Source organism: Quercus robur, chromosome 8 (genome assembly GCF_932294415.1).
Source record: "Quercus robur chromosome 8, dhQueRobu3.1, whole genome shotgun sequence".
Taxonomy (NCBI): Eukaryota; Viridiplantae; Streptophyta; class Magnoliopsida; order Fagales; family Fagaceae; genus Quercus; species Quercus robur.
This window is the reverse complement of record NC_065541.1, coordinates 61224178-61238146: the sequence shown is the minus strand read 5'-3', so window position 1 is coordinate 61238146 and position 13969 is coordinate 61224178. Positions and strand designations below refer to the sequence as shown.

The 13969-nt window shown below is 32.2% G+C and overlaps 1 protein-coding gene and 1 long non-coding RNA gene across 2 annotated transcripts; one reads left to right on the top strand and one right to left on the bottom strand.

The window, feature by feature from the left end:
* The first annotated feature begins 5807 nt into the window (after positions 1-5807).
* LOC126697474 (uncharacterized) lies at positions 5808-6757 on the top strand. Its single transcript, XR_007646206.1, has 4 exons — positions 5808-5938; positions 6045-6121; positions 6252-6331; positions 6432-6757. It is a non-coding gene; the product is annotated as an uncharacterized LOC126697474 (long non-coding RNA).
* A 956-nt stretch (positions 6758-7713) lies between these two features.
* Positions 7714-9811, bottom strand: LOC126697473 (CASP-like protein 4D1). Its single transcript, XM_050394488.1, has 3 exons — positions 9553-9811; positions 8459-8582; positions 7714-8101 (listed from the first exon to the last, which is right to left on the bottom strand). The coding sequence occupies exons 1-3, from the start codon at positions 9705-9707 to the stop codon at positions 7895-7897; spliced, it is 486 nt and encodes a 161-aa protein (XP_050250445.1). The 5' UTR covers positions 9708-9811; the 3' UTR covers positions 7714-7894.
* Positions 9812-13969: the final 4158 nt, after the last annotated feature.

Genomic DNA, 13969 nt, shown 5'->3' with positions numbered 1-13969 from the left:
AGAAAAGAAGAAAGAAGGGCTCGCTAGATGCGAGTTGTCGAGGATCCGTCGAGAAGCTGTCGAGGTAGAAGAAAAAGTGTTTTCAAAGAAGGGAAAAACACATAGAGATGAATGCAACAAGCAAGCTACTCAACCAAAGATCCAAACAACATATTAAGCTCTCAAAACAACTCTCAACATATATGCAAAGCATTCAAGATCCAAAACACACACACACTTACTAAACAAGTCTAACCAATTTTACATTTCAAAAACAAGTTAAGATAGATTAATGAGCATACATTAACACATGTATTCCCTGTGATGGCCAAATCACATTGTACCTGCACATATATCAAAAGTAGCAAAAAATTTGCATGTTATGTGTGAAACATAGTAAGGGTGCATAAATGTCTCATATCATGACGATTTGAGATATGAGAAAATCAAATACACTCACACACAACCATAACTGTTTGATGGGGACTATCACTTTCGAGGTACATTCTATAACTCCCACATCTCCGAGAAACACACTTGCAACCATATTTAAAAGTATTTTCATTCTTTTTTGCTTTTATTTTACTTTGCAAATTTTTCTTTTTAAGCATATCATGCATGGGCATATAAGAGAGAGAAAAGAAATACCCAATTATGTTAAGCCAAAAATATCACAATTTTGCTATGTCGAAGCACACAGATGTTATACATGATTAGCGGGCTTTAGTGGTAAGATGGTTATTTATGCCTTTCTCTTAGGATTTTTTAATCATTCCCATCAAAAAGAATGATTTGAATGTTAAATATAAGAGATTACTTAATCGTACTAATCACAAACACGAGCCACAAAGCTCAATTGCTTAGTTATGCATTGAGATGCTCATCTAAGCTACAAAAAATACAAAGTTTAGAAAATTTTGTTTCAATGGCCATTCAAGGTACACAAGTATCAATATACACAAAACACACATTGTTTTTGTATTTTTCTGATTTTTCAATTTTTTATTTTTATGAAAAACAAATAAAACAAAACTGAAAACAAATAAACAAAAACATGTTAAACAAATAAAGCATAAAACTAGACTAACTCAAAAACAAGAAAGCAAAACAAACAAGTAATGCATAAACAAAAAGGGAGAGAGAGAAAAGTGACTAAATCACTTTAAGCCTTTTTCCTTCCACACCTTGGAAGAACCTTTCCTTTAAGTGAACCTTTGATTCGGTGGTGAGGGGGAAGAATTAAAACCATTCAAGTTCGAAAGGAACATGAGGGCCTTGAGAAGATCTCCAAGATGAGCAAAAGAATATGGAAATTGATTCTGGTTTCTAGACGATAGCATACTATTGTTTTGTTGAGAGCTAACCACTTGTAGCAATTTGGACGAGTATGCCCTAAAGCTCCACAGTGATGATAGAGATACAACTTCTTTAGTTAAGACTTTTTGTTGTTTACCTTCTTAGTCCTAGGGTTTCTAGTCTTCTTTTCAACTTTAGGGGGTGTTCCTAGAATAGATTTGCCCTTATCTACGTTCTCACTGATTATTTCAGTTTTAGTTTCATCATTCTTAGAATTAACATTATCAGCAAGTGAGACAAACACAGTTGTACTAGATGACGCAATATTAGGAGAAGAGAAATCATACCCCAAACTGGTTTTGTCAAGAGCAGCTTTCTAAAAGCTTCGCATCTCATCGACCTATGCATTGGAAGTCCTCTCCAATTGAGCTCTAACTTGGAATAGTTTCGTTTCAAGCTTCTTAGTCCTTTCAGCAAGGAAGTTGTTCTCGAACCGCAAAGCTCCAATGGTTTGATTTGCTTCATCAACCTTTGTAAAGATCTCCTCTCGATCTAGCTCAGCATCACTCAGCTTTTTGGTGACCAACCAATATAGTTTCTCATGCTTCTCGGAAACCTTGTACAACTTAGCATAGGCTGTATGGATGTCATCTTGTTTATCCATTTTCTCAAACTTAGACTCCACTAAGTCCTCTTCTTCATCTACTTCTTCTACGATCCCCTCAATAGGATCCATTATAACAGTGAAAGCATTCAAGATTCCCTCATCATCATTGTCATTTGACTTATCCTCAAGCTCAGTGTCACTCAAGGTAGCAGCTAGAGCCTTGCTTTTCCCAATTGTCTTGAGATATGTTGGACATTCTTGTTTCATGTGTCCAAAACCTTGACATCCAAAGCACTTTGGTCCGGAGGGAATGGTGTACTGACCGCCATCCTTAGCATCCTTCTTTCCTCTGTCTTGGCTCTTGAATTGAGAAGAACTAGATTGCTTACGGTCCTTGTCGAATCCTTTTGCATTGGCATTCTTCATAAACTTCTTGAATTACCTAGTGATGTAGGACTTCACCTTGGAATCTTCATCATCAGAAGACTCATCTGTCTCATTGCTTTTGGCCTTCAATGCCATGCTCTTACTTTTGCTTCCTTTCCCGATTCTAGTCAAACCCAATTCATAAGTTTGCAAGTTGCCGACCAGCTCCATCAAAGGAATTTTATCAATGTTCTTGGATTTTTCAATGGCGGTGATCTTGGCATGGAATCTCTCAGGCAAAGATCTGAGCACCTTTCTTACAACCTTGGGTTCAGGAATAGTTTCTGCAAGATTTAAGGCTAAGTTAACTATGTCTTTTAGCTCATAGTAAGCCTTTGAAGTTTTGAATCTTTGACAAGCTTAGTTCCTTCATAGGTTGTCTGAAGGATGGTTCATTCTTCCTTTACAGTTTCTATCGAGGGTATTTTCTTAAACTCCTCATTTGTGACCGCACTAAATAGGGCATTCAATGCTCTACTGTTGAAGTTCGCCGCTTTGATCTTGGCCTCATCCCAATCAACTAACGCTTCCTTTGGCTTAGTTTAGCCAATCTCCACAGCTTGCCACACTTTCTCATCTAAAGACTGCAAGAAAACTCTCATGCGTACTTTCCAGTATGCATAGTTAATGTCATCAAATAAATGAGGTATAATAAGAGATTGTCTTCTATCCATGACAAATAAGGGTTAATAGATCACACAACAAAGATTAAACCTAATCAGAGTATGCCCACTCTAATACCACTTGATAGGCCAAAAATGTATTGATCCCTTTGGTAAATTAATCAATTAATTATCCAAGTGAATTAATTAGATTCAATTACATTCAATAAGCATGGTAGCACAAACAAATCACCAACTAAGTTAAATGCAACGCAAAATAAATTTGACACAGGCAATTTGTTTACGAATGGAGAAAACCACCGAGACAAAACCCCCACCAGGTGAATTCAAGATCACTACTCTCAAGAATCTTCTATTATCAAAACAAGTGGTTACAAGTAAAAGGAATCCCAGTACCTGATACCAACCTACAGTTGAACCCTTACCCCAATACAAAATTGGACTTGTGATGTAATGGCAATTTCTCCATTCAATGCACGAATCCCAGTTCGTGACTAACCAATGATACACGGATCGTAGTACGTGACTAACACACTAACCTGAGAAAGATGTTGGCTACAAAGTTCTTCAGTTCATCCAACAATAAAGATCAGGAAACTCCTTAGTCATAAACGCAGTAGCTTCTAGAGAGAATATGATGAACTAGGGCAATTTTGTCTCCGGTTACAATATGCTTGTAACAACAATTGCAACAACCTTTGCATCACTTGAGACGGCCCTTAAAATAATCCTTATATATGTCTAGAGTTGTGAGAAAAGAAACCCTACACAAATACTCATGGATATGCGTGAAATCAGATCTGAAAATTCTAGTTTCGTAATTCTCGACAAATTCAGCTTCTGTCGAGCTTCAACATTAAATCTCGATAGATATGATTCTATCGAGATATCTGTCAAGCTTTAATGAACAATACTTCTTCACTTGTTTCTTGGTCAGACTTGCATGACTTTAATACTAAACTTGAACACTTGTTTCTTGAAGTACTAAACTCATCCTAAATCTACCCAATTACAAGTAAAGTGTCTTTTGTCAAAGAATTAACCAATTACATAAAAAAAAAAGTCCCTAACAATCTCACATAAGTCCTAACACACACGTTATACAAAAGTATGACCCAATTGAGCTGGTATCTCATGCGTCAGGCGTATAAGACCAGTCTCTCACAAGCAGGTGGGCTCCACATGTTATTAAAAAGTATGACCTAATTAAGCTGGTATCTCATGCATCTAGTGCATGAGAGATTTTTCCAACCCAATCGTATTTGATAGAAACATGCATGCCCGCTAATATGCCCAGTGAGAAGCAATAATTTAATCAAATGTCCCCAAAGAGCAAGGACGGACCCAGGTGGAGACCTAAGGGGGCCTGGGCACCCCCTGGGTCTTTTTTTTTTTTTAGTCTTTATATATTTCATTTTTGTAGTTGGGTCCCCCTTCTAAAATCTTAGACCCCTTCTTCTCAATAAACCTAGTTAGCCTCACCCAAATAGCAACTATCCAATTTAAAAACTTAATAAAAACATTCACAATGGTGATTATATTTTAGCCAAAAAAAAAAACTATTTTGCCACCAAATAACCAAAAAATCATGTGTTATTGGAGAAATTAAAACTAAATTTTTTGCAACTACAATAAACTAGTATAAATACCAGTTAACAGTAGCAAGTTGTAAAAATAAAATACAATATTTTATTAAAAAATTATATCTCTTCCTTCAATTAAAAAACTCAAATTCTCTCTCTTGCTTTATTATTTTAACGAGTTATTTATATTATTTTAAATGAAGTGATAAAAAAATAGAACATTTGATATTAGGTGTATTGTCAAGTGGGGTGGTAAAATATATCAAATAGCTTTTTGAGATGCTAAAAACTAAAATTTTTAGTATCATTACTGTGAATACTCTAACTTCAACCAAAAAAAAAAAAAATTACTTTGTTTTTGTTTTTGTCTTTGTTAGTAAATTATTGCATCTTTATATATTTAGAAACAAAAATTTTGTGTATTGAGTTTTTTAATACTATATGAATGCTTGTTTTGAGTTTTTTTTTTTCTTCTTCTTCTTTATAGCCCAACCCCCGTTAGCTTAAAATCCTAGGTCTGTCCCTGCTGAAGAGACAAGAAACAATAGTTTTACTTGGGAAAAAAATATTTCATATATTAAATATTGTTACTACTTACTACGTTTCAATCTAGTCCCGCTAGTGTATTCCACTTAGCTCTAATAGTTGAATAAGAGATCTGAGATTTAATCCTTACCTACACCAAAATATGATTGGTCTCTCGGTCTCTATAAGTTAAAAATTAAAACCCTCTCCAAAAAAAAAAAAAAAAATCTATTCCGTCTAAATTGAATTGTTTCAAGGGTAAGGTTTGGGTCCGGTATCCAGTTGCACTAAACCCATTGAGATTATAACACGTGTTCACTTTTAAACACATGTTACCATCTTAACGAGTCTAGAACACTACATGTATTGGACCTAGGCCTCACCCTTATTTCAATTTACTTCTTTTCGTTTTTAATTTGCTTCCATGTTATCTATATATATATATATATATATAAAACCGAAACTTTTGAAGCTCCCACATTTTTCCACATCAGCATTATTTAAAAAAATAAAACTATTAAAAAAATAAAACCCTAAAAAATATATAAAACTATTAATACATCAGCATTATTTTTGGCAGCCGTACTCTAATTCTCAGGATTTTGAAGCAAACGCAGCCACAGTCCTCGATCATCGTCCTCCTCAGCGCACTCATATGTGCTTTGGTTCTCCACTCCGCCATTCACTGCTTCCTATGTCGTGGTGGTGGTGGTGGCAATAATCACCAACAACCACTACCCCAAAACCAACAACAACAACAAGCCACAGTCCTCATCGTTCTCCTCTGCGCACTCATATGTGTTTTGGTTCTCAACTCTGCTAATTACTTGTGTTTTCTCCCAATGGGTAACCAGAGGCTATAAATTGCATGAGAGACACTAACACAAAGTACAATCAAAGTAATTAGCATCGTTATATCTTATATTTAGAGTTCAGCATGCATTGAGTATCAATAAAGCCATTAGGTTTATGTGGACTAATATACTGCATATTTTTCTTATCTAGAGAGTCAAGGTTCATATGGAGTATTTGGGTTATCTTTCACATCCATAGAATAAACACAAAAGTATGGACACAATAAGGTGGGTAATTATGTACACAGGACAGGTCCTAAGTGCAATACATTCTCCACTTTGCTGTTATTGTCAATTCTCCAACCTATGTTTAGGATGGCTTTTTTGAGCATGACAAATACAATCTACTAATATGCAGGCTGAACAATGGGTTAATAATATGACCAAAGCTGCAGAGAATGAACCGCCAGAAGTAGAATCAGAGGGTCAACCTTATAGGTCAGTATAAGTGTATAACCATCTTTGCTGTCTCTTATAGCTATTAATGTTGATGGGAAATTGTTAGTTGTTCACCACAACCTTTCACATTTTCCTGTAGGCTTGGATTGGGTGCAAAGGTCTCACGCCAAGCCAAATTTGGACCTTCAAACGACCCACTTGAAAAGAAACTACGTGCTAAGTTAAACACTGGAAAAAGAAAAGCTGCTATTATTGCCAAGGAATATACTCCATCTGCTAGAGATGGAGGTGATAATGAGGATGGCGATTTAGACAGCAGAACAAATGCATTTGACAAGAAGCGAGCAAGAGCTCCTATGACTGTATGTTCACAAGCAAATAAAAAACATAAGTAACTATTTTTCCGTGTCTGTGGAGTCCTCGAGGGTTCTGTCTCTTTTGTTATCTGTCACATATACTTTTTTTTTTTTTTTTGGGAATGTCACATATACTCTTCCTGTGGAAGATTTGATTCTATTGAATTAATTTTATATAAAATATTCATTAGAGGTGTTAACTTTTCATTATATTGTGGTTCATCTATTTGATTTTTAAATAGTTTTTATGTTTGTATTTGTGATTAAAATGAGCCTTACTCACAACCATTTTTGACAATATTGAGTCCAACCTTAGGAACAAACTCTGGTAGCCATGGCATGACTCCACCGTGTAGGTTAACCCTATCCTCTAAGAACTTTCCCGTGCATCGCACGGGTTAGCGACTAGTTTACTTCAATGTTATTCTAAGTTCTAACCATCAAAATTGAAACTTAACCCATCAAATTATTAGCGGCTTCACATCATTGCATAGGCCCAGCCCAAATCGCTCCCTCTCTTGCTCTTTGTCAACCCTCCTAAATATATTTGATCATGAACTTTGATGGATCAATGCACCCGGCCGAAGCTAAAAGCATATGAGCCCATTGGCTTCCAATTCTTTCTTAAATTTCAAGCACAAACCACTGAGGAATAGGCCCAAGTTGTAAAGTAGCAACAAGTCGCGGCAGCAGCTGCCCCTAACCATGTTTAAGTTCCTAGAGATCTAACTTTGGTCTCACTTGAGCACTTTCGTAAACTAGCTATGTGAGGTACTACTGATCCATTTGAGGCTAAAGCATGGATTAAGAAAATAAAGAAGCTCTTCACTATCATAGATTGGCTCAGCCGGTCTAACTAGTAAACCTGTGAATTAGTACCTAAGTCTCCAATTGTTTAATTAGGCCATTTATATAATTGAACTTATAAAACCCAATAAATTTTTTATTTTATTTTTATCACAACCTATGCAACTCGAACATGTTGTTTTCAACCCGTCAGTTTGTAGTCTTAAACAAAATCGCCTTTAGGGATTCGTTGGAACATTGTTTTCTAAACTTGAATCATAATGAAAACAAAATATTTTATAATGAGGTTGGTGTTATAAAATATTTTATACTCTATATTATAAAAGATTAATAACATAGAGTATTAAAAACTATCTTCCACTTAATCAACTAATATGCATCACTTCATTCTCCAAAAAAAAAAAAATAATATGCATCACTAGCATATTCAATACAACAACTAAACTTTCTTTGCCAATGCATAGGAAGAGAGAATTGACAATGTGGAGGTGCATACGAATGCTGGGAGAAAGAGGTTAGCTGCAGCAAATCCCTTACTTAGATAGTTGTTGAAATGATCGTTTGATTTATCAATTAAGTGTGACTCTACATCTATGCTAGCACCAAGCCCTGCTGCTGCTGCACTGAGTAATAAGTACGATATAACCTGCTAAAGCGATTCAAGGTCAAACTCTAAAATTAAAATATAACAAAGTTATTACATGGGGCTTTTTTATTTTTTTTCTTTTGCTAAAATAGTAGTTATTATCGGCCACTCTTCGAAAGTTTATTACTAAGAGTAGGAAATTCTTTCAAATTGGTATAGAAGAAAACTTTATCCATTGATCAAACAATAAGTTATGATGTTTCCTCTTTCTCTTTTGCAAACGTGTAACTTGAAATGCGTAATGCCGACTTAAAAAAAAATTAAAAATGGAAGCTATTTAAACACAAAATAAGCCTAAAAAATCGAACAATTCCATGCCAAAATGAAATTAGTACCATAACAATATGATGATTGTACCTTGTCACCATAAAATTCAAATATAATGAATTTGTGGCTCTCCATCACGATTTGGAAGATTACAAATGCAATTGTTTGCAAAATGGTACATCCAATGCCAATGATGCTTGCAGCAAACATGTAGCTACAATTTAACATGAAAAGTTAAATTGTTAATTTTGTTTTAGTAATCATTCCTGTTTTTTTCATTGGAATGTATATTTCAATACCGGCTATTATTTGTGTGCCAATTTATAATAATAGGAAAGGAGGAAGTTGAACCCTGATTTTTCTAATAAATAAGAACAACTTTGCGTTACAACACTCTTCTTCTCAACAAAAAATAAAATAAAACAGTTACAACACTCTTGATTATATATGTACATTTATAATACCAAATAAATTTACCAAGTCTTCATCACATAGTTTTAAACAATATCAAATTATCAATTCTAATTCTAATAATACACATTCTTAATATCATTATTATAGTATCCTATGATGGATCAAAGCTTAAATATAATAGGACTATAGGAGAGCTTAATAACATTTATTTCAGCTTGTATATAGTCTTTATCATTTAAGTGTGAAAGAGAGATACCCCTTGACTGAAATAATTCCAAGATGAAATACTTTCTTCTTCTTATTTGAGAAAGAAAATACTTTCAATTAAGTGTATGCTATTATAATAAAAAAAAATGAATAAAATGAATAAAGTAAATGATTTTATTAGCACAGTAAATGATATCGTTTCATTTCATGATAGAATCAATATATTATTATATTATCATTAAAAGTAAATGGTAGAGTATAAATCGTCTACGTATAGAGCAAAAAAAAAAAAAAAAAAAAAAAAAAACCTAATATTATCAACAACAAAAAAATAATAATTACTGTAAAACTAAATTAATAATGGACCATGGTAATCGAATTATAAAAATAATAATAATGATGGCCATGGTAGTTTCTCAAAAAAAAAAATAATAAAAATGGCCATGGTAAAGATAATAGCTAAACCTAAATCTGCATAAATACTAGTGCTATAGGCTATAGCCTTTAATGATATATAGTACTAGAGCAATAATGGTGATATAAATGAATTTTTCAGTGCTTACCTGTAGCTTTCAACCTTGACGAAGAAATAATCTCGGCCATTTTCTTTATAGGTATTACCATTGTTAAGAAGGATTACGAATGATAGTAATAGGAAAAGTAAAGATATGCCCCTCAACAAAAGAATAGCAATTATATGAGATTTTGGTAGTTCCATCTTCGGCTAATTAAAGCTGTTCTTCTATGCTATGAAATTGGGACCAAAATATAGTTCTCATATTTATATAGGAGTTCTCGATCTTGAAATGTAATTCACAGTGATCGCTAGGTCAAACTCGAGGAGTCCCCTACAATTTTACAAACCAATGAAAAAGACAATTATTTTTAGTTTAAAGCCGGCACTTGATAACAACTCGAAAAAATAATTCCCCCACTTGGTTTCTGCCTTCGTTAGCCATTTTTTTTTACTATAGAAAATTCAGTTATCTGGCACGAATCTCTTTCGACTGTTTTCAAATGCCTGGACTCAGTTTAGTTTTCTTCTTGTGAGCCGCAATCAGGGCCGGCTCAAGGCCTAGGCAAGTTAGGCCTAGGCCTAAGGCCCCACCAAAAAATAAAATTTTTTTTGAAAAAAAATGCCCCATTTTTTATAGTTAAAAGCCCAAATTTTTATAAAATTATATATATTTTCTAAAGGTTGTACATTTTTTTTATTAGTGATGTACAAATTTTACTATTGGCTTACAAATTGTCATGTTATTAATCACAAAAAAGCGTGATATAAACATTCATTAGTTAAATTGATGAAATTCACCAATAAGTGACATTATCACATTATATTTTGAACATTTTATAGTACTTTTAATTAGCCATTTTTATTTTTCATTTTTATTAAGATTCTCAAAGTACGAGACCAATAGAACCTTAACTCAATTGAAACCCTAAAATATTTCAAAAAGATGTTACAAATGTGTTAAATCATCAATTATAGATTAATCTCCTCTAATAGTTTAAGACTTTGATTTTTGTAAACTAATATCCTACAAAACTATATACCAAATAATATCTATCTCTCTCTCTCTCTCTTAAAATCAAAATATAAAATTAAAAATTAGATTACAATTTTATTTAACTAGCATCGTCTTATATCCAAAATAAAGTATCTTTTTTAATCGCAATATATTTTTATTTCTTGTTATTAATATTTATAATTCAACTATGATATTCAACTCTCTATATAAAATTAACATTAGTCTAGTTGGTATTATTTATGTATTTAATGTATCAAATTAACCTTAATTTGATTAGTATTAAATAATTTTGTTTAATTAATATTTACATATTAAAGGCCCCGCATAAATTTTTCGCCTTAGGCCCTTAATTATATTGGGCCGCCCCTGGCCGCAATGGTTTGACTTTATTAAAAAAAGAAAAAGAGTTTGAATTGGAATATTGATTTGTGGGAACAAGTGAATTTCTACCAAAATCATTGCTTTGACCAGATCATGAATTAATGAGTCTGTGAATTCTCAAAAATCAAATAGATTCTCAAAAAGAGAAGGGAGAATTCTAAAACAGAGTGACTTATAATTGCATGATTTTTACAATTAGTCTTTTTTATTCGTCGGCTTTTTTAAAAAAGTGATGTTCATCGGCAGATGAAAGGGTTAACCAGGTTTGGGTACATTTAATAGCTAAGTCAACTTTATTAGCCACTAGTACTATTTCTGTGAGATGCATGGCTTGATGAAAATTCATATGTAAACTAATTTTTTTTAAATATTATTAAAACAAAATTATATATTGAATAAATAGTAATAATAAATTTAAAAATTACTTTAAGTTCTAATTGTTTAGAGTTTGAACTTTATCAGTGTTTATCTAAAATTCTCTTCTTATGAGCCGCAATGGTTTGACTTTATTAAAAAAGAAAAAGAGTTTGAATTGGACATATTAATTTGTGGGAATAAGTGAATTTCTACCAAAATCATGGCTTTGTCTAGATCATGAATTAATGAGTCTATGAATTCTCAAAAATCAAATAGATTCTCAAAAAAAGAAGGGAGAATTCTAAAATAGAGTGACTTATAATTGCATGATTGTTACAATTAGTCGTTTTTATTCATCGGCTTTTTTAAAAAAGTGATGGTCATCGGCATATGAAAGGGTTAACGAGGTTTGGGTAAATTTACATTTAATAGCTAAGTCAACTTTATTAGCCACTATTACTATTCATGTGCGATGCATGGCTTGATAAAGATTCATATGTAAACTATTTTTTTTTAATATTATTAAATCAAAATTATATATTGAATAAATAGTAATAATAAATTAAAAAATAATTAAAAATTGCTTTAAGTTCTAATTGTTTAGAGTTTGGACTTTATCAATGTTTATCTACTTTTATATTTGAAAATTGTCTTTGTATTTTGTGTTAATTTCTTGGTATGAAATATAGAATGAGTTTGATCATTCCTATTTGAGTTATGTTTAATCTATGCTCTTCCCAGAATACAAACAATAATAAACAAAATAGTTTTTCAATACAATTTTTTTCCTAGTGATAGTCTAATTAAAAAAATCAACACACTCACAAATCTATATGTGTGTGTGTGTTTTCTAGTTAATGGGTTGCCCTTAAGAGGTTAATGAACCATTTTAGGAAAGTTTTGATACTACAAAAAAAAAAAAAAAAAAAAAAAAAAAAAAAACTGTAAAAAAAATTTAACAAATGTCCTTAAAACATTTGTTTACAAAATCCATCTTTTTTATCACTCTCAAAAAAATAAAAACAAAACAAAATTAAACAAAAAAAAAAAAAAAAAGACTTAATCTTCTTTATAAAAATAGGCAAAGTTTAAATCTTCATTGCCCATAAATCATTTAAAAAAAAAAAGAATAGAGTGGAACTTTATCCACACCTGCTAAAATAAATGTAATACAGTAATAGTATGACCTAATCGTTATTTATTTATTTGATTATAGAAAAGTATGACCCAATTGAGCTGGTATTTCATGCGTCAAGAGCATGAGACCAGCCTCTCATAAGTAGGTGGACCCCACACATTATAGAAAAGTATGACCCAATTGAGCTGGTATCTCATGCGTCAAGCGCATAAGACCAGCCTCTCACAAGCAAGTGGGCTCCACACATTATAAAAAAGTATGAACCAATTGAGCTGGTATCTCGTGCGTCAAGTGCATGAGACCAGCCTCTCACAAGTAGGTGGGTTCCACACATTATAAAAAAGTATGAACCAATTGAGCTAGTATCTAATGCACCTAGTACATGAGAGATTTTTCCGATCCAATCGTATTTGACAGAAACATGCATGTCCACTAATATACCCGATGAGAAGCAATAGTTTAATCGAATGTCCCCTAAGAGCAAGGACAGACCCAAGTGGGGGCCTGAGAACCCCCTGGATCCTTTTTTTTTTTTTTAGTTTTTATATATTTCATTTTTGTAGTTGGGTCCCCCTTCTAAAATTTTAGACCCCTTCTTCTCAACAAGCCTAGTTAGTCTCACCCAAATAGCAACTATCCAACCTAAAAACTTAATAAAAACAATAAAAATATTCACAATGGTGATTATATTTTAGCAAAAAATAAAAATAAAAAACTATTTTGCCACCAAAGAACCAAAAAATCATGTGTTATTAGAGAAATTAAAGCTAAATTTTTTGCAACTACAATAAACTAGTATAAATACTAGTTGACTGTAGCAAGTTGTTAAAAATAAAATACAATATTTTATTAAAAAATTATATCTCTTTCTTCAATTAAAAAACTCAAATTCTCTCTCTTCCTTTATTATTTTAATGAGTTGTTTATATTATTTTAAATGAAGTGATAAAAAAAAAAAATAGAACATTTGATATTAGGTGCATCGTCAAGTGAGGTGGTAAAATATATAAAATAACTTTTTGATGTGCTAAAAGCTAAAATTTTTAGTATCATCACTATGAATACTCTAACTTCAACACACACATAAAAAAATCATAGCCAACCTAGTATTAAAAAAAAAAAAAAACATTACTTAGTTTTTGTTTTTGTTTTTGTCTTTGTTGGTAAATTATTGCATCTTAATGTGTTTAGAAACAAAAATTGTGTATTTTGAGTTTTTTAATACTATATGGATGCTTGTTTCGAGTTTTTTTTTCTTTATACTCCAACCTCTGTTAGCTTAAAATTCTAAGTTCGTCCCTGCCGAAGAGACAAGAAGCAATAGTTTTACTTGGGAAAAAAAATACTCCATATATTAAATATTGTTACTACTTACTACGTTTCAATCTAGTCCCGCTAGTGGATTCTACTTAACTCTACTAGTAAAGTTTTTGATAGTTGAATAAAAGGTTTGGGCTTTAATCCTCACCTACACCAAAATATGATTGGTGTCTTGGTCTCTATAAGTTAAAGCTTAAAACCCTCTCAAAAAAAAAAAAAATTTTTGAGTTCGTCCAAATTGAATTGTTTCAA